The sequence below is a fragment of the Panthera uncia genome, chromosome B4 (genome assembly GCF_023721935.1).
Source record: "Panthera uncia isolate 11264 chromosome B4, Puncia_PCG_1.0, whole genome shotgun sequence".
NCBI classification, from domain to species: domain Eukaryota; kingdom Metazoa; phylum Chordata; class Mammalia; order Carnivora; family Felidae; genus Panthera; species Panthera uncia.
In genome coordinates this window covers 10,070,445-10,088,661 of record NC_064809.1, presented here as the reverse complement: position 1 = coordinate 10,088,661, position 18,217 = coordinate 10,070,445, and the positions used below count along the sequence as shown (strand labels likewise).

At 48.9% G+C, this 18,217-nt stretch overlaps 1 protein-coding gene across 17 annotated transcripts in view; it reads right to left on the bottom strand.

Annotated features, from left to right (window-relative positions):
* CELF2 (CUGBP Elav-like family member 2) overlaps positions 1-18,217 on the bottom strand; it is a 530,134-nt gene that overhangs the window by 69,791 nt on the left and 442,126 nt on the right. For 16 of the 17 annotated variants that reach the window (XM_049626816.1, XM_049626817.1, XM_049626809.1 and 13 more), the window contains 2 exons: positions 15,993-16,041; positions 7,701-7,835 (listed from right to left, as the gene is read on the bottom strand). In XM_049626816.1, the coding sequence (XP_049482773.1) occupies positions 7,701-7,835; positions 15,993-16,041 (184 nt within the window). Of the gene's footprint in view, positions 1-6,841; positions 6,921-7,700; positions 7,836-15,992; positions 16,042-18,217 lie in introns of those variants that run through there. The other variant, XM_049626825.1, reaches the window with a different exon arrangement.

Here is an 18,217-nt window from a genome sequence, read left to right as displayed (position 1 = left end):
CTCGAAATGTGAGCAAATAAATAGATCTAATCTCTTCTGGGTTGTTAAAACATATATATGTATACATATACATTGATGCTATTTAAATGCAAAGAAATACACCACATCCTGCACAAACTTGTAATTATTGATTACGAACAAAAACAAATGCTCTATTACTCTGAGTGTATTCAACAGTGCATATAAGGCAAACCTTTATCTGCATTGGGTTTCTGAGTCGTATGAAATCTTTATGACTTTTCCAAGTTGTGATTTCAGAGATGCATCAGAGATCTGGCCTAACGCCTCACGTACACAAGACAACGGACAGTTCTCTGAATGCTTCCTGGGAGACCCATTCAACTTTCCGTGGCTCTTTGTTTCTCATGCTGGAAAATAACCAGAATCTATATTGCCTGCTCCTTGTACAAGTGCTGGCCACCACGCAGGTCACTGCTCCGACTACATGGCCCATTGCCCTTTTCACCAATAAAAACACGGCCTTCTGAAATTTACATTTTATTCATCATGCACCCTTGGGCTTCTTCGAGAAAAAGACTGTGAAATTAATGCAGATTCAGGCTGATTTTATAATAATAGCACAGCACACTAAAAGCTTAGCTAAAGCAGTGCAGACTTATTTCACTTATGATCTCTAATGACTTTAAAAGTGCATTGATTTTCAGCTTCTTTAGCTTTGCACAGTTTGAACTTAGGTATCAGAGAATAATTTAGTGTTCCACTCAATTTCTTCAAAACATTATTATTATTACTACTTAAAAGATTTCCAAATGAGGCAGATCTAAACACTGAGTGGCTGAAGCCTGTTGTCATTTCGGAGTGAAAGCGCGGGAAGTGGGATTCTGGCTCTTGCCCTGTGGCCAGTAAGCCAAATAGGTTGTTCCGCATCCAAACAGCCAGCGGACTGTTTGGTTTATGCAAGTCAATTTCTGAGCCATCAAATAGATTTTCTTCGTTTGCTCTGCATGTGTACCTGGTGAGATTATCAAGTCAATACTGCATTAGCACCTTTTAATCAAACAGCAATAAGAGAAAGCAACACCTGTCCATTTTCCCCAAAGCACAAAAACATCCAGTCATGAAAATAAGTCAATGCATTTTTTTTTTTGGCATCATGCTGTAATTTTTAATACAACAAAACTCTTAGTACATGGGAGATTCATCTCTCATTCACCTCCCGGTCCAGCTGGCTTTATGAAGCCTGAAGTCTAGCTTGCTATGAATGCCGAGCTGTTTCATATACTTCTCTGACATTATAGCAGCTAGTGAAACTCACTACTGAAGCACACTGTCTGCACCTCCACTGGCTGTAGCTTGTCATCAGTAAAGCTATCTGGAGCCTTCTCTAAGGCGTCTAGAAGACGTGGGTAAGAGTGTGGGACAGAGGATACCACCTCTGCTTGGCTTCTGTATTCCAACTCAGCTCTACAATTAGCCCCAAATTTACCATCCACCTCAAAGTAATACCCTTTTTCAAGAACATTGTGAATATCACCGACATCATTAACAGAAAGAAGTAACACTAAGAATTTTCTTTTTCCATTTCTTGAGACTACAATGGGGGCAGATGCAATTAATCTAATGGAGAGATCCTGGACATCGTGTGAAGCCTGGGCTAACTCTGCCTTTAACAGTCATGGAGATTGTGTCATTCACTTCGTTTGCTCTTATTATCCAGGAACATGTGCCAAACTGACAGTTTCCAAATGGAGGTTAAGAATGCATAAAAAAAAAAAAAAACACATGTAAAATGTCAACAGAAATCAATAAGGCACAGTTGATGCATTTACCACAATTTCAGAACAAGTAGAACTTTTTAAAGTAACTTAGTGAGAAAGAAATAGCAATTAGTTGGTCTCAGAAGGATTAGCAATAGAACGATAAAATTCCATCTCTATAAACTCGAACCATTGCTCTTTCCTTTCTGAAACGTGCAATTAAAAGCTCGACTGATGCTTCTAATTATACAACCCTTACTGCATCCAGAAAAATGATCTGACAAATCTGATGACTTCTTTAACCTTTTTACTCTATTGGCAGTGGTGCAGTAAGAGAGAACCCGTCTCCTCAGGGGCTCTGTCAACTTTGGTACCGTGTGCTGTGTTCAATTACTTAGGAGAGACAATTACTGTCGTTTATAAAGTGAGAGCACATGTCGAAAATTCCCCTCTCTATGCCATTCTGGATGAAGTTCCACAACTTCAGGACTGAATGTTTCATGCTTTGGTAGCTTGTGAACCTTTGTGGCTTCTGCTAAAACAGGAGGCTGTATTAGTCCTATGGCTGGATTTCAATTTTTCTTTTCTACGTGGCTTTAGGATTAGGCCTCAGATCCGTGGCTTTTCAAGAATATAGGGTCATAGAAGCTCCTTGCATCAAGACTGGCTGCTAGCTTCTTCTACAAGCCAAAGGACTGGCCTTCCACTGGACAAAAGTAACTTAGGTCAACTGGCCCCTTTTTATGAAAAACAAGATTTTGGGTACAATGGAGCCCACTGGGTCTTGACAGAATTAACTGCTCTGACCTTACAGGGCCAGCCCTCCTCTGTTCTAGATTGCTGGATGTACTGTCTCAGTAGTAAGTTCTCTGGCTACTGACCAAAATGCAGGAAACACTACAACAGAGAAAAAGACACAGGTACCAAGGAAATGAAGGGTTTTTGTTGTTGTTAGGTAAGATAGCCTGTATATTATTGTCTTAAAGCCTCTCCAAAAACATAATAGCGGGGGGGGGGGGGGGGAAAAGACAAATTCCCTCCTTAAATGTGGCCAACCTGTAATTTACCTTACAATTACTTATGCTCTCCACTTTCAGAATGTCACAGATTGCTAACAGAAACGAAAGGGGCTGAACTCCTCCCTGTTCGGTGAGGTTTTGCCTTCTTGCTGCTAAAACAGATAAATGATTGACTGGGGAAAGGTTTCTCCAAGCGATTTCCTCCTACAGACAGGATCTAAGGAAATCACGTGGCCCTGTCACAGAGAAGATTCTGGAACACATCTATGACACTTGTCATCTCAACTGAAAAGCTGTCTTCACTCAGGTGTTCTACCTTTTCTCTCAGCTGCAAGAGAATTTTGAGAGAACTTGATGAATTCTTGGTCTGCAGAAAGAGAGAGAGAACGGGCACTTTTAAGGCACATACAATGCCAGGGCCTCCCGCTTTTCTGCTGCTTCTTTGCAAGGGAAGCAGCAGCCTGCTATGTTTCAACTGAGGGAAGCATAATTTAAAATAACTTGTGCAGCATGAAGGAGCTTTCAGCCTATGGAAAACTTGTTTATAAATTCCCAAAGAAAGTTCTCAATGCAGCCAATTTTCCTTGCTGTATCTTTTTAGCAGTGGCACGATTTATTAAAACATACGTTACCAGTATAATAAGAGAGCATCAAAACTAACACTCCAATGCACTGTCCCTGATGTTGGGTTAGTTTATTTAAAATTGGCACGGAGAGATCACTCGTTTATGGCACCCGAGGCTGAGGGCAGAGCAGGACTTAAGAGTTTACAAAGTTTCACCCCTGAGATGAGATTTGAAGATTGTATTCAGAATAAGATGACAGAATGCAGTTAATAACCCAGGGGCATTTGATACGAGTTTCCACATATGTGTAGATACTACGTTGTGGGCAAGCCTACAACGTCGTGATCAAAACGGAGTCTGCTCTGTGTACATGTTTTTAAAGTCAAAAGCCCGATCCTAATATTCTGATCAGATATAACAGAAACAAATGAGGATTTAATGGCTACAACCAGTCTGTGCTCGCCAACATCCCCGAAAATATTGCCAATTCATTTGTCAAGGGTTTTGGCAGGAGAATGTTGGAACACCATAAACACAGCTGGAATATTCTTAAACAAGCAGAAAGTTACCTTAAATGGCAGTGAAGATTTGACTATACTTTATGGGAAAGAAAAATGAAATAAACTCTTTCATTGTCTCCGAGTTACAGATAATCGTTGCCATGGTGCAGAAAACCCTGTAGACTGTACCCAAATAGTCCATTCTGACTGTGGGATTATGGGTAAGTGAGAACATGTGTATTTTAGGAAATCAACATGCTAAGGGGACGCTGACAACTAACTGCACTGGCTTGGATGACGTGAGCTTTGCTTCTGAGAGCAAACATCCCATGTGACTTCCCACGCATGGACTCCGTGGCCTCCTGCTCGCTTTCTCAAACAAGGTTCATACGGCAAGCCTGGGGGTTGGCCTGCCACTGCAGAGGGATCAGAGTGTTGTGAAGGGGCCTGAAAGCAGCCCAAACCAGGTTTTCCAAATTAGAAGAGATGGCAGAATGGGTCACTGCCCCCCAAAAGGGGAAAATGCGCACTTAGATGCGGGCATACCGCGTCAAGAGAGTCAGACTCCTGACATCTGCTGAGTGCTGGTCTCAGTGTGCCTGGCAGATGATGGCTGCGGTCCGTGGACAGTCACGACAATTCCTGAGGGGGGGGGGGGACATGGCACAAATCTGGACGCTGGGGAGCACTGATGGGACTCTGTAAATAGCCCTTCTTGCCAACATGGAGATGAGGAGTTTTGTTTAAAAGATGGTGATTCTAAGTATAGCAGAGCCGTGGGTCCTGGCTACCCGCACTCCGAATCAGTGGGGCGGAGAAGCTTCCACTTCATAGCCTGCGGGGAGGGGCAGAAACTACTGAAGTAGCAGAGAAGAGATGACAGGAGACACCCGCAGGGGAGCTAGCGCCACTCACTAACTGCCTCTCTTGTCTGCGTTCCCGCAGCCGAACTGGGCAAGGGCAAGGGCAAAGGCAAAGCCAGAGAGGTGAACCACTTTTCTGTCCCTCTCCCTGATGATCGGATGGTTTGATTCGAAAACTTTTTTACTGACTAGTTCAATACTCGGTTTAGTATTAGAAAGTGCTTTTCAGAGCAGCCAAGCTTTCCCTTTCACTTATTTATGTATTTATTTACATCTTCAGTGGCCGAGCCGGCAACAGGCCTTGAGAACAGAAACGCTGAGCACCCCTTATCTGCAGAGCCACTAACGGGAGACACTTATTAATATTTGATTGAAAACTGCAATTCTTTAATGAAAGCAAAATAGTAGCACGAAAGAGAATTGTTCTTTTAACAAATACACTGATTCAGGAGCAGTCCCCTGTACCCAGGAGTCCCCGGGTCTCGCTAATTGAAAAACCTACCACTGTCTGCCTTTGTATTTCAGAACAAACGGTTATAAATGAGTATTTTCCTTTTTGCCACAGGGAATCCTCATCAGTTCACCAGAAATTACTTTTCTGTTAAGAAGAAGAAGGAGAAGAAGAAGAAAAAGGGCAGGGAGGAGCATCTGACTCTTTACACCGGGCCGGCATCCGCATAAAATACGGATGAGGCTGCTCCCATAACTTGTCTCAGAAATCAAGCTGCTCTGGGTGTCCAATGCTGGCTCATCAACCACACGGCAGATCAAATGAGCCAAGCGCTCTTGTCGAGTACCGCGTCCTGCTCTTTCCTGCGAAAGCTGGGGCTGCTTTAAAATCTTATCCGCAGAAATCCCTCCCGGACGCTGAAGGAGCTCTACACACCGCAGGCACAGCGCTCTTCATTACGGTCTGCGCTGGCCGGACAGAGAGAGTGCGTAGCGCGCCCCCTCCGGCAGAGGGAGAGCAGCGGTCACGGTGTCGCTAGGCCCTGGGGATCGTCCGCTTAGACAGGACATCTCCCACACCGGGGAGCTAGCGACGCCCGAGGAGGTGAGCGGGGCGCGTGTGGTGACTGCTGCCATCTGCAAAGGGGGAGACTGAGGGGCGGAGACACGGAAACGAACTGACTCTGGTTACAGTTCATGTCAGAAGTCCTGGGACTGGACGTCGGGGGTCACTGACCTCTAAGCCACTATAAATGTCACTGGGATTTCCTCAGGGGCCTGCCTTTCTGTTCCTTCCGCGCGCTGCATGCCTGGGTGCATGAAAAGCCGCCAACAGGGAAGTGTGACGGTGAATAAGGACAGGCGGGGACGGTGGTTCTGACCGCTACAAGGGCAGCGGGAAAGGACCCTGAAAATGCGATCTCGCGTTGCCTCCCTACTTTATTCTGTCTAGCCGCACCGCCGCTCCCCGGGGCCTCTCCCCCCGGCTGGCCCGCCTGAGTGGGCACGAATCTATCACGACTGCGGCACAATCAGATGATCCGACGTGACTGGAAGCTCTCACGGAGTCCACGTGCTGCGGTGGCACAGAGGGCCCCGGGACCGAGGTCCCCCCGCGTCCCCTTGCACCGGAGGTTGTGCGGTCGCTGGCACGGGGCGCGGCTGTGGGTGCCGCCGGCGACAGCGTGGGTGCTGTGCTATGGCTCGGCCCCGGGCACCGCATCTGTGCGGGTCCTGTTCAGCTTTCAGAGCGGCACGCGTTTTCCGTGCGGCGAGTGACAACCTTCGGAGCGATCAGGGAACGCTCCGGCCGTCATTCCCAAGCCACCTTCGGAGGAAAGCACAGGGACCGCAGGCTCGTGGCTTCCTCCTCCTGTCCCCCTAGGCTACCTCCTTGTGGGGCTCTGCAGGTGGACGTGGGCGGAAAACTCCGGTTCTCTGCGCCTGCGGTTCCCGCAGCTGACACCGGGAAGTGTCACGTCTCTAAGTCAAAGGAACCAATGTTCTTCCTCACGTGGTGCTGAACTTAGCTAAAATGAGGGAGATGGGTGGAAATTAGCGCTTTGGGACTCAAGGGCCAACCTTTGCTTTCGGCATGTGGTTCGAGATGGCAGTGCTGTCCCAGAACCTGAGACCGGGAATGAAAAGAAGTTTCTAATTAGCCCCACGGAAACTGTATCGATAAGCACATTAAGAGAATGAAATGCTCTTTGTCTGCAAACATACGGAGCTCTTAGAAGAACTGGAGGATATGTTTTACAGACACACTCTGACTCAGGCCTCCTGGGCTGTCTCGGGAAACACGGTCAGATGAGGGTGAATGCTGGAGCGCTTGCGAGCGGTGGAGGGAAGGGTCTGTGTGGCGCTGTCCAAGGGGAGGCAAACATGGAAAGAAGACAGTTAGCTCCAGCTGCCGTGGATGGCTGCTGGCAAAAATACTGGTTTTCCTCAATGCTCGAAGCCACAGCGGCCGGTTCCGTCATGGTGACAAAGAGGAACCTGCCATCTCCTGGACTGCGTCATCTCTGCCACTTCATGGACTTCCTGCGCTCAGGCCTCCAGGAGTTCTGCTCTTTGAAATCAAAGCCTGAGACCCCAGGACAGGCCCAGTTATTATTCTGAGTCCCTACCTGCTCTGCGCTACGGGGGACCACTGACGTTTGTCCTCGGTTTCTACCGCCATCAAGCGGCCTGTCCCCTCCCCATTTCTCTCGGGCATGGGCAGAAAGCTGGAGACTCGGATGAAAACAACAGATATTCTCTCTCCTCCTCCCCATCTCTCCCTCACCCGCCAACATCTACTTCAGTGTGAGATGGAAAGGGATGTGAACGACAGGACAGCCTGTCGGCCTCCGGGCTGGCCGGGACAGCCTGAGCTAATAAGTTGGCATCGAGACCTTGTCGACCTGAGAAATACAAGGTGATCACTTCGACTACGGTGAAAAGTTCAGGTTGGACAACTTGATCACACGGGACGCATTACAGGGTGACCTCTTGCTGTGTGCGGTGGCTACATCTACCTTGATGGTGACACAGACTTCCAATTAGCACTTGAGGGAAGAGACTTTGCAGACAGCACACTCACCTCGACTCAGCCCGTCGGGTCCCCGGAGAATCCGGCATTCTTCTATCTGGCCAAATGGAGAAAACATCACCCTGATATCATTCTCATTACATTTCTTCGAAACCATTCCTATGAACAATTTTCGGTCTTCCACGGCTAGGAGATAAAAATAATGAATGAGTAAAGGCCATTTTATCCTGTTTCTTGTAATCACGCTTCATTACCACATCAAACCGGGTCCCGGCCATGTGAGACCCAGCATGGGCCAAAGGCCAGCTCTTTCGACTTCCAGGCTGCCTTCCCTTCTCCACCCCCCCTCCCCCCGGCCCGCAGTCCTGCTTCTACTCTCCTTTCCTGAACACTGCCTCTTTCTGGGGCTTGTTCTTACCAACGTGACATCTTCAGAGGACACGGAACACTGTGAGGTCCTCTCTTCCCAACCCTGTTTGGAAACTCGGTTTTCCCTAATTTGTTCAAGCTCCATGGAGTTGCTCAAATACCACCATTCCATAGAGATACTTTAGAATACAGGCTAAAAACTTTTTTTTTTTTTTTTTTTTGTAGATATTCTTTTAACTTGAAGAATGGCAGAGAAAGAAAAAGGTCAGGGAAAGAAAGGAACAGAGGGAGTGGGATAGGAAACAGAACTTTTAATAAAGCATTCAGTGGGGAAAACCTTCTCCCCCAACTTCAAATAGCTTTGGATCCATGGATCCAGACAGTAAGAAGAGATAAGGGAGATGCTCATCTCTCTGGAGAGCCAGTAAAGACCTTCCATGGCTGTCTGTCTGTCCGTCTGTCCGTTGCACTGGCTGTGCAGCTCTAAGCAGGACAACACAGGGTTTGCAAGTGAAGAGGACGGCAATTCCAAGGAAAAGAATGGGACTGGGGCTACCGGAGGATCGCACCAGGATGACCCCATCGGGAACCCATAACAAAAAAGAACAAGGAGGGAATAATACTGTTCTACACACCCAGAGGCAGGACTCCTGATGAGCAAAAATACATTTTGGGTATCATGACAACAAGAAACCAATTCCATCCTGGAACCTGCCAGGAGGTACAGACTAGGGAAGGTTTACCTCTGATGACCTGGGAGATTTTCCTCAAAATCTACAAGCTTGTGCTCAGGATAACTGGCCTACGTTTAGCCTCAAAGGCGCAATTATAACTGATTTCAGGACAGTGTTTGCAGTCCTCTTTAGGAAAGAGAAAAGACAAAAAACAAAAAACAAAACCAAACCTTCCCCTGCCTCCATTTTACAATGAAAACAAAACAAAACAAAAAACCCACCCTATATACCCATGGGGAGTTTTATTTCCCATGTTGCATTTTAACCCATTTCTTGAAATTTAAAGGAAGGACAGCCAGCTGCACCACCTGAGAGGCAGTCCTGGCTTCGGGAGGGGCCCTGCCATCCATCCCTGTGTAGGAACCCTTGCTGTCGTAGCTGTACCATAACCTCATCACTGCCATCTAACTGGCTTTTCTCTCTCGGTCATTCTTTCCCTGGAGAGTCAGTGTCTCATTTCCACTTAACCGACAAGACTGTGTTATAGAATTTCCAGGGCCAGGTGCTTTTGGTGCCTGAGTCAAGCCAGCCCGGGCCCCTGGGGAGCTGGGAGAGAGCCGCTGGTGATGCTGGGGCATCATGACACAGGGAGGTTTGCTCTGGAGCAGACGGCCTGGGAGGACCCGCCAGGAAGGGAACCGCTCCGTCTCGGATGTCCGCTGCAGTAGCTAAAGCCATGTGAGCGCCTGGAACCTGGCTAGTGTGACTGAGGAACTCAACTGTTACTGTGACTTAATTTTAATCTAATTTTAAAAAGCCACATGTGACACTATATTGGATGGAGCAGCTCCGAGGGGCCTCAGTGAGGCAGCTAAATGCTCTCCCCACAGAGCCCCAGACCGGAAGGAAGACACGAAAGACGTGGTTCTCGTTGGCTCTGAAGCGGGGCAGTGAAGGAACTTGCCCGGGGCCGCACCTGATGCCCTACTCCCAGCCCTTCCCAGGAGAGCAGAGGACGGTGAGGTGGCCTCCAGAGGAGCGTGGGGCGGGGGCGGGAGACTTGCCTGGTCCCAGCGCTGCCGTCACGCTGATGTGTGACCTTGGGGAGTGAGCGAGTGGACTTCTGTGGACCTCAGTCTTGTCACCCACAGAATGAGGTTTTAAGTCTTCTCTTTCCTCGCTGTCTCTCCTCAGTAACAGAGAGAAGGCGGCCCAGCTGCAGGCTTGGGGCAGGAGAACGCCAGAGCCCAGGATCCCACCTGCCAGCCACCCTCTGCACTTGGCAGCTCCTGAGACCCGGCAGGAAAACAAGGGCTCCGAGGGACGCCAGCGGAGACCACGATGCCACAGGACTGTGAGCGGCCGAGCATGCGCCAAGAGCTCGAGAAAGGTTTGACGGGCGGAGAACGTGGCATTTAAGGCGGACTTTAAAGAGCTTGGGGAGAGCCTGGCGGAAGGATGGGGGCAGCGATTCCGGCGGCTTCTGCAGGGTGGCTCAAGGTATGAGGGAAGGAAAACCCGGCCCACGGCCGCTGCCTGCGTTGAGCCTCAGCAAGGTGGACGTGGGCAATGGCGTCACTGACTTCCCTCCTGCAGATGAACGATTTCACGCCTCCGAAGCTCTTCTCTCTCCTGTCCGAGCTGGTGAGCCACCAGTGCGGGACTGGGAAGCGGTGCAAGTGAGTTAAGCATCCGTGCTCACCAACACCAGGGTGACCAGGAGTACACCGTGGCCCCAAGGGAACGAGGCATCCCCGCGATGGGCAGGACCGGACTGAAGCCTAGCAGAGCAGGCAGTGGGAAACTTCCAGTCGCAGCCTTAAGCCCCCCCCCTCCCCCCCCCATCTCTAGGACTCCTACTTGAGGAAGCTATGGCTGATAGCTTCTTGAGAGTTAAAAAAAAACCAAAAAACAAAAAACTCAAAAAACAAATCCTGTTGATTTTCTTCTTATCCTGAAGAATCCAGCTTTAGTTCTTTCCAACAAAAGCCAATGACAAATCCCCAGTGAGTCCCTGGTTTCACTGGTAAACCTATCACGGTGGTACGCAGCTGAAGCATGTTGCCGGTTTTGAGCTTCGGGGTGATGCCGGAGCAGACTAAATGGGCAGCTCGTGACTAAGCTAAAAAATAATTTTTAACCCAAGATGAAGAGTACGAACTGCTGGAAATCACCAGTAAACAAGCCCCGGCTTCCCGGGCATCACGACGGGCCAAATCTGGGCGGGGTGACGGAGGCGAACTCTTTCTCCACTAACAAGCAGCCGCTGAGGAAATAAAGTGGAAACCTACACGATCCACAGGCTTTCCAAAAAGTGGCTTACCTCCTGCGCATGCGCCGCGTCACTGGTAAACCTATCACGGTGGTACGCAGCTGAAGCATGTTGCCGGTTTTTAGCAGAGGGCTCCCGGTGCTTTAGTGGCGAACGGGGATAACTACCCAGTGCCAGCTTTAACCTCCTTCAAGTTTTCCCAGTGGAGATTTATTTGTAAGACTCATTCTTGGGATTCCCACTCGGAGGACCCCTAAACAGCTCTGTCACCATTTTACATAAACATAATTATCTTGCCATTTCACTTAACTTTTTGCATCAATTTCTGATGAATTTCTTGGTGGGGCTTTTCGTCAGTACTCCTAGGCAGTCAGTGTCTGTGTTCTATCCCCGGGAATGCAGACTGCTGAAATATACCTACTGTGTTTATAGTATTAAGTGCCTTACGGAAATTTAAAAAAAAAAAAAAAAAAAAAAGAATGAAAAGGAAAGGTCTCTGCCTTCCAGGAGGAAAGTCTACTTTCCTTCAGGATAACCCATGAATGAGTAAAGGCGGATACTTTGTGTAGAGAACTCTGTGCAGGTGTGGGGTAAGTGCCATCGCTAACAACCACAGAGCCGAAAAGGTGTTCCATACCGGCGACCGTTGCAAGTTCTCCTCCGGTGGTAGGAGAGAGGGTTAACATTTTAAGTTTTTAAGGGGGGATTTTTCAGTTTAGGGAATAGAAACTTTCATTTAAAAAAAAATCCCTAATTGTAAGTCTGCGCTAACACCCCGGTGTATAATCTGTCAAAGTCACACCTGGATTCAGGGCGGCCTGAATTAATTAACAACTTTTCAATGTGTTAGTGCTAACATATGGCATTTAATTACTGCCTCCAAATCCGTGAGTCTCTCTGCTTTGAATTTCAAAATTATTTCTTCCTCTTCCAGTGAGTCAGAAAGTGACCGGATGGGAACACCCTGTGAATCCCATTTTCACTGGAGGCTTGCAGGCCTGCACCTCCCAGACAACATTTAGTTATCTTGACCCTGCGAGCTCTGAACTTGACACAGGGACACCAGGGGTTTTCGGAGGCCTTGAGAAAAGAGAAAGGGCTGACGTGGCGTTTCTGGATGTGAGGTTTAAGGACCCCTGACAAGTTGGGAGGTTGGAGTTAAGGTTAAAGCAGAATAAATTTATGCTCTGTCCACAGAGTGAAAAAAGAAAGAAACAAAACAAAACAAACCCCTCTCAACCAGGAGCATGACAGAAGAGTGAACGCTGGTTGGTCGCTGAGACCCCCCAGCACAGAACCAAAGGCAACCTCTACGCTTTTCTTAGCACTTAGAGCTAGACAAACTGCAGATCTCGCAACTGCACTTACTTTTGAATTGTGCGCAGCTGGTACCTTTTTCTGCCTCGCAAAGAGAGCCGGAAAAGCAGCCCTCTCAAGGTAGACAGAATGAAAGACTGTAACTGTGTTTGTGCCAGGGTAAGCTGTGACCTGGAATCCACACCTCCTCAAGCCTCCTCCCCTGCCATGACTCAACCGGATGCAATGGAAAAACAAGACAACTTGGATTCTGTGGAAATCTGGGTATTTATTCAATGTGTGTGTTCTTCTTAAAGGCCCCAATATTTTACTGCTGATCCGGAATGGATTTTTTTTTTTTTTTTGACACCTGGCACAGTTAGAAACACCAGGGCAGAAGTATAATGCTGTGAGTTTGCAGAAATGTGCTAGAGGCTGCAGCTTAAATCAGAGCCAATTAAGAGGGCAGGCAGGCAGGCTATAGGAAGCCTGGAGATTTGGAGAGCCCGTTCGTTCGGCAAAATACCGAAGGGCAGGGCAGATCTATGAGCAGCCTAACATTTCTGGGCTCACCATGGCAGTTCCCTTTGTCAGAATCTCTAGATGGACAAAGGCTTCAAAGAGCGATTGCTTTCTGGAATTCATTTGTCCATCACTAATTAATCTGTGATTAGCAGCCCTTTCTTGCTGAGCAAATACAAAGTTTCCGAAAGCCGAACATACTGATAATGAAGACGGTAACTGTCTAACTGTGATGAGTCCTTTGTGCAATCCATAAATGTCAGCAAACTCAATAAAGGTGCAATTAGACCTCGTTATTCTTCTTTCACAACTACTGAGAGCATCTGAGCCAAAGAAATCTTTGTGCTCTAGGAGATTTGGAAACTATGCTTACCTGTCAAAACTGCCATGTGCAATCAGAAAGGGCTTGTGGCTTTTATCACTTGTTTTTGAAAATGATACATTTCTCCTGACTCCTCAATCAGGTCCAAGGAGAACCCTGAAGCCGGTTCAGTCTATGCAAGGTGAGGCACAGACTTTGCACCTCCATAAAGACACATGATTTAAAAGGAGTTGCTTCAGTCCACTTATATTTTTTGACTTTTTTTTTTTTTCCTGAGAACTCAGAAAATGAAGATCAATCTACAAAGCAGAGGAGGAGCTGGCCCAACGAGAAGGTATGTGGGAGTGAATTTTCCCTTGTGTATACAGATCTGTGCTTTGGTATGAAAACCCAAGGCTGGAAGTGCCGGAAGTTCTGCAGCTCAGAACGCACTAAACCGGCTGCCTCGGGGGGCCACAAATGCGCCGACGACAGAGTGAATACCTTGGCAGGTATTATGCTAAGTTCTTTGTAGATGTTAACTTAGGTGCTCCTTGAACAACCCTGTAAGGTGGGCCATACAGGAAGTTTTCAGACTGCAGACCACGGCAGCCTCCTCTTATAGCTGGAGATACGGGGGACAGCTGAGGTCACGGGACATGCCCACGGACACAGCTAATGTATGCAGGGTCAGGGGTCAAGTCTGGACTCCCCCAGAGAGCTTTTAACTGCCACCCTGAGTTGCTTCTTGGACAATGGCATTTTTAGGGATGCTCTCATCTTAGTAAAACGGTGTCTAATCCTGCTTGGCACCTGAGATCGTGCCCTGCTGGGCTCGCCAATGGCACATCCACTCTGTTGCTGCGGTTCTAGACCCAGAGCAAAGATCACCCTCAGTGTCCGGATCTGCCACTGGAAACAAGGGCGACCAACACTCTGGAGACCTCCAGGTGGCCAGCCTACAGGATGGGTTCTCTAAGTCAGGTCTGTGCCCACACAGCAGCAAATGCTAAAGAAGAAACCCTTTCATGGTCCCACTACTTGGGTATTTCAGGTCAAGTATTTCCAGTTCAATTCTCCAATTCATCTTGTTTTAACAACCGCGACTTAAGGTTCAGAAATAAGACAAACGTTCCTCCGTGGCCCTTGTCCTGACACAGTTGAGAGAATTAGGAGTCCAAAGGAAAGAGAGCATCTCTTGGTGGCCAGAAGCTCCAAGACGACCTTCACGGGCAGCGTTCATCCCAAATACATGAGTCCTCTCTCCACGAGGAATAGAACAGACCAGACTGTAAGTGGGTACTTCTGGAGCAAAAAGGCTCAGGAACCGGCATGGGTACCTGGCCTTCTTCCTGTAGACACTCTCAGTGCAGAGCTCTCTGAGGCCGTGGAAAAATCTGGGTCATAACGATAATCTGCATTTTACAGAAGTGGTGCTCTATCCTTTGCAAAGCATTGTTATGAAGATCCTATATGAATCTAAAAAAAAAAAAAAAGCCAACCTACACGAGGCGGCTACATTTATTCCCATTTCATGAACGAGGAGATTAAAGTTCAGTCTTTAAGTGACCACCGGATCAGCAGACTGAAGGTCGGGAAGTTCCAAGGGTCAGGTCAGTGTCTCCGTGTAGCCGTCATCGTCTTCAGATTCACTGCGGCAGCCCCAGCCCCTGGCAATGCGCCTGGTGCACAGCGGTCACCAATGAGTAACTGCTGAACAAAGGACCCAAGAGACCTGCCCGAGGTCCCGGGGGACTTCAGACCCTCTGACGCTGGATGCCGTGTTAGTGGTTAAGGTAGTAGGGGTAGGGGATGGGAAGACACCCTAGGGCAGGGGTGCGGCAGGTGAGAAGGCAGTGGGCAGGGCGCAGAAGCCTACTCCCTTACAGACAAACTGGGTGCTACTAACGCCACGCTCCCACCTGGCCTTTTCTTCAAAACTTCCTACCTCGTCTGTGAAGAAGCCAGAAAATGGGATGCACTACAATCAGCCAAAACAACAACAACAACAACAAAAAAACCCAAAAAACAAAAAAAACCCTGAGTACCTTGCAGAGAGCCTTAGACCCCAATCATCATTTACATTTGCAGATATGCCGCTCTCCAAGCGCAGGGCTTCTGCCCTGATTACTAATTAATGAGGTGCAGACCTGCTCCTGGAGGCAAACAGTGCTGATTGTGTCAGTCTTGTGGGGCGGAGCCGCGCCCAGGTCTGAGAAGGTAGAGGGTTCCTTCAACATGCACTTCAGGAAAGTCAAAGAACAAAACCGGGACAGAGGCGGGTGTAAACGGAAGCAGAAACTTATGAGAGCGAAATGTGGCTATCAGCCCTCCCCTGTGTCGGAGAGCTAAATCTCAATTACTTCCCGGACCTCATCACATGCATATTTTAGTACTGAGCATCCGTTTATTTAATCAGCCCACTGAATTCTGAATGAATTCGGATGCAAATGCATCGGTACAACTGAGAGAAAAGAGTGCCATTGAGGAACACGCCAGAGGGAGAAAAGAGACAGCCCGATCCACAGCGGGTGAGCCCTTTCCAGCTCATCTGCTCCACACACTGTGAGGTCCCTCCTCCCCATCGGGTGTCCTGGGTTGCTCTGTGCCAGGAGATCAACAAGATGCAAAGGCCACAGAGCCACCACACGGAGCAAGCCTCAAACGGAGGGGCCCCGAAAACCACTTCTTGTAACGTCTTCACAGATCTTGACACCAGAGGTGAACTGAGGCAGGGGAGCGGCTCCCACGGTGCTCCAGCTAAGACACCCGCAGGGCAAGTTCCCTGCAGCAGCTCTCCCCTCCTCCCCCAGAGCCGAAGCAAGTGGGGCCGCCGCCTCCCTCCCCCACCTGACTTCTTAATTGAAAGAAACAGACAGTATTAAATGAGACAGTTGGTCACCACCTACCGTTTGACTTTTCACTATCGGCAGGTTTCATCTGAATGGGATGATGCATCTAAAAATACAAAAGTGAGAAAGTAAAGGCAGATTGAACAAGTGTATGAACGGCCTCAGAAATCCCACGCTGTTCAACTTGAGCACGGATACTGTCATGAGGACACAGAACCAAAAACAGGCTCTCTCCATGAACAGCAGTGCCATTAGGAGGCAAGCCTGCAGTTACATTCAGGAACAGGATTCTTTGGAGTCACTGGGCATCGCGGCACAGTATTTAAAAGGTTGGGCTTTGCAGTCAGACTGGAGTTTACACCTGGTTTTGCCACTCGGTAAAGAGTTTCTGCCTGTATCTTATAGGTAATTCTCGCTCTGCCAATCATCATCGCCACTGATCTTGGGCAAGTGTCTCAACTTCTCTGAGCCTCAGTTTCCTTATCTGTGAACCCGGAGTATGAAATAAGGAAATGCACGTGAAGGGCTTAGTTAAGAGGGCACGGGACCTGCTGAGAAAAATGATCTATAGTTACTTTGTAACTCTTACAAATCTAAACACAAGACTGTCTTCGTTTTTCTTGGGGCCATTCTGATGGATTTACCCTAGATCTCATTGTCATTTGAAGGCCTCTCATCTAGATTGACTTAGGCACCATTATGTAATTTTTATTAAACACAGAGTATGAAATAGGAATGCGGACCCACGAAAGGAAGGAGGAGGGGGGGGCGGGGGGGGGGGGGCGGGAGGCACGGACCTCACGATCCCGTCCCCTCTGTAGGCGTGCAGGAGCGGAAGGAACCCGAGACAGAGTGGGGCCAAGGTCCTGAGCTCCTCTGTGGCTCTTTACACAAAGCCCGTTCACCCCCGTGCGTGGTCCGTAGAGTTCACTCCAAGCGCAAGAACGCTACCACCATTTCCAATTAAAATAAATTCCTCCAACCACTTTCAAAGGTCCTCTGGCTTCGTATTTCAGCATACCCCAAGGAACCTCGGAGCCACAGTGTCGATGGAATCACTGGCCGTGCAAATGCTCTCATTATAATGGGTCCCGTTCTCTCCGAACCTTTAACTCGCCCAGTGGACTTCCATCACTTGCAAGCCACAGCCCTGGGTTTTATCTAATTTAAAGGAGAGGGGAATGGTACTTGGCTCTGGCCCTTAAATGACGGGCAATTATCATCAGGCAGGCTGGCCCACGTGCAGCTGACGCCTGCCAGGGTCTTCACAAGAGGGATGAGGGAGTGCTATCAGGGGACAAGAGGCTACATAATGCAGAGCTGCTCCGTTTATTCTAAAAGGCAAGGCGCTCTTACTCCCTGAACGTAGACCCTGACGTGTGGGGTCTACTCGGGTCTCCACTCCATTAACATATTCAATTTGTGAAGGAGAGACTAGGAAGAGAGCGGGATGTTCGGGGGTCAGGAAGTAGACCAGTCTTTTTGGAAAAGCCTGGAACACGTCCCTCAAAAAGCAGGCAGAAGTGAACGGTGCAAAGCCCCGGTCTGGGCTAGGAGTGTGGGCTCTCCCCTACAGGTGATGCGTGGGGAAGACGGGCCGAGTCCCTGAGCGGCATGTGAAGCTCCCAATGTGTGCCAGGCTCTGGGCGGAGAGCTGGGGAACAAGGCCAAGTGAAGAAGCTCTGACGCTTCGGGGGCTCACTGTGTATGGGGGGGGGGCTGACCTGTAAACAGCCCCTCGAGCACGTCAAGTGCCATGGCAGACACGAGGACAGGGTGCGGCAGGACCTGGGCGGAGCAAGCACCTCCTTCTGCCCGGGCAGCAAGGCGAAGGCTTCTTAGCAAAGGGGGCAAGTGGTTCGAATCCTAAAGGCCAAGCTGGACTTGCTGGCAGGACAGGGAGAAATGGTATCCGAACGACAGAGTGTCCTGGGCCAGGCCCAGTGGTGAGAAGGCGCACACCTGTCCCTGACAAGGAGGCCAGCGCACGTGGGGGGGGGGGGGGGAGGACACCAGGGGAGCTGCGGACGCAGTGGGCGCCTGGGTCTCAGACGATCCTGCACGCTAAGGAACAGAAGTTGTGTCTAACAGTCAAGTCAGGCACAGAAGATTCGAGTAGCAAGGGCCACAAGGTCAAATCTGAATTCTAGAAAAGTCCTTTCTGGCTACAATGTGGTGGATGGATTGTACAAGAGGGATATGGAGGGAGACAGCTAAGAGGCTACTGCAAGCGTCCGTGTGAAACTGCCGAAGGCCTAAACCTCAGAGGCAACTGGCTGGTT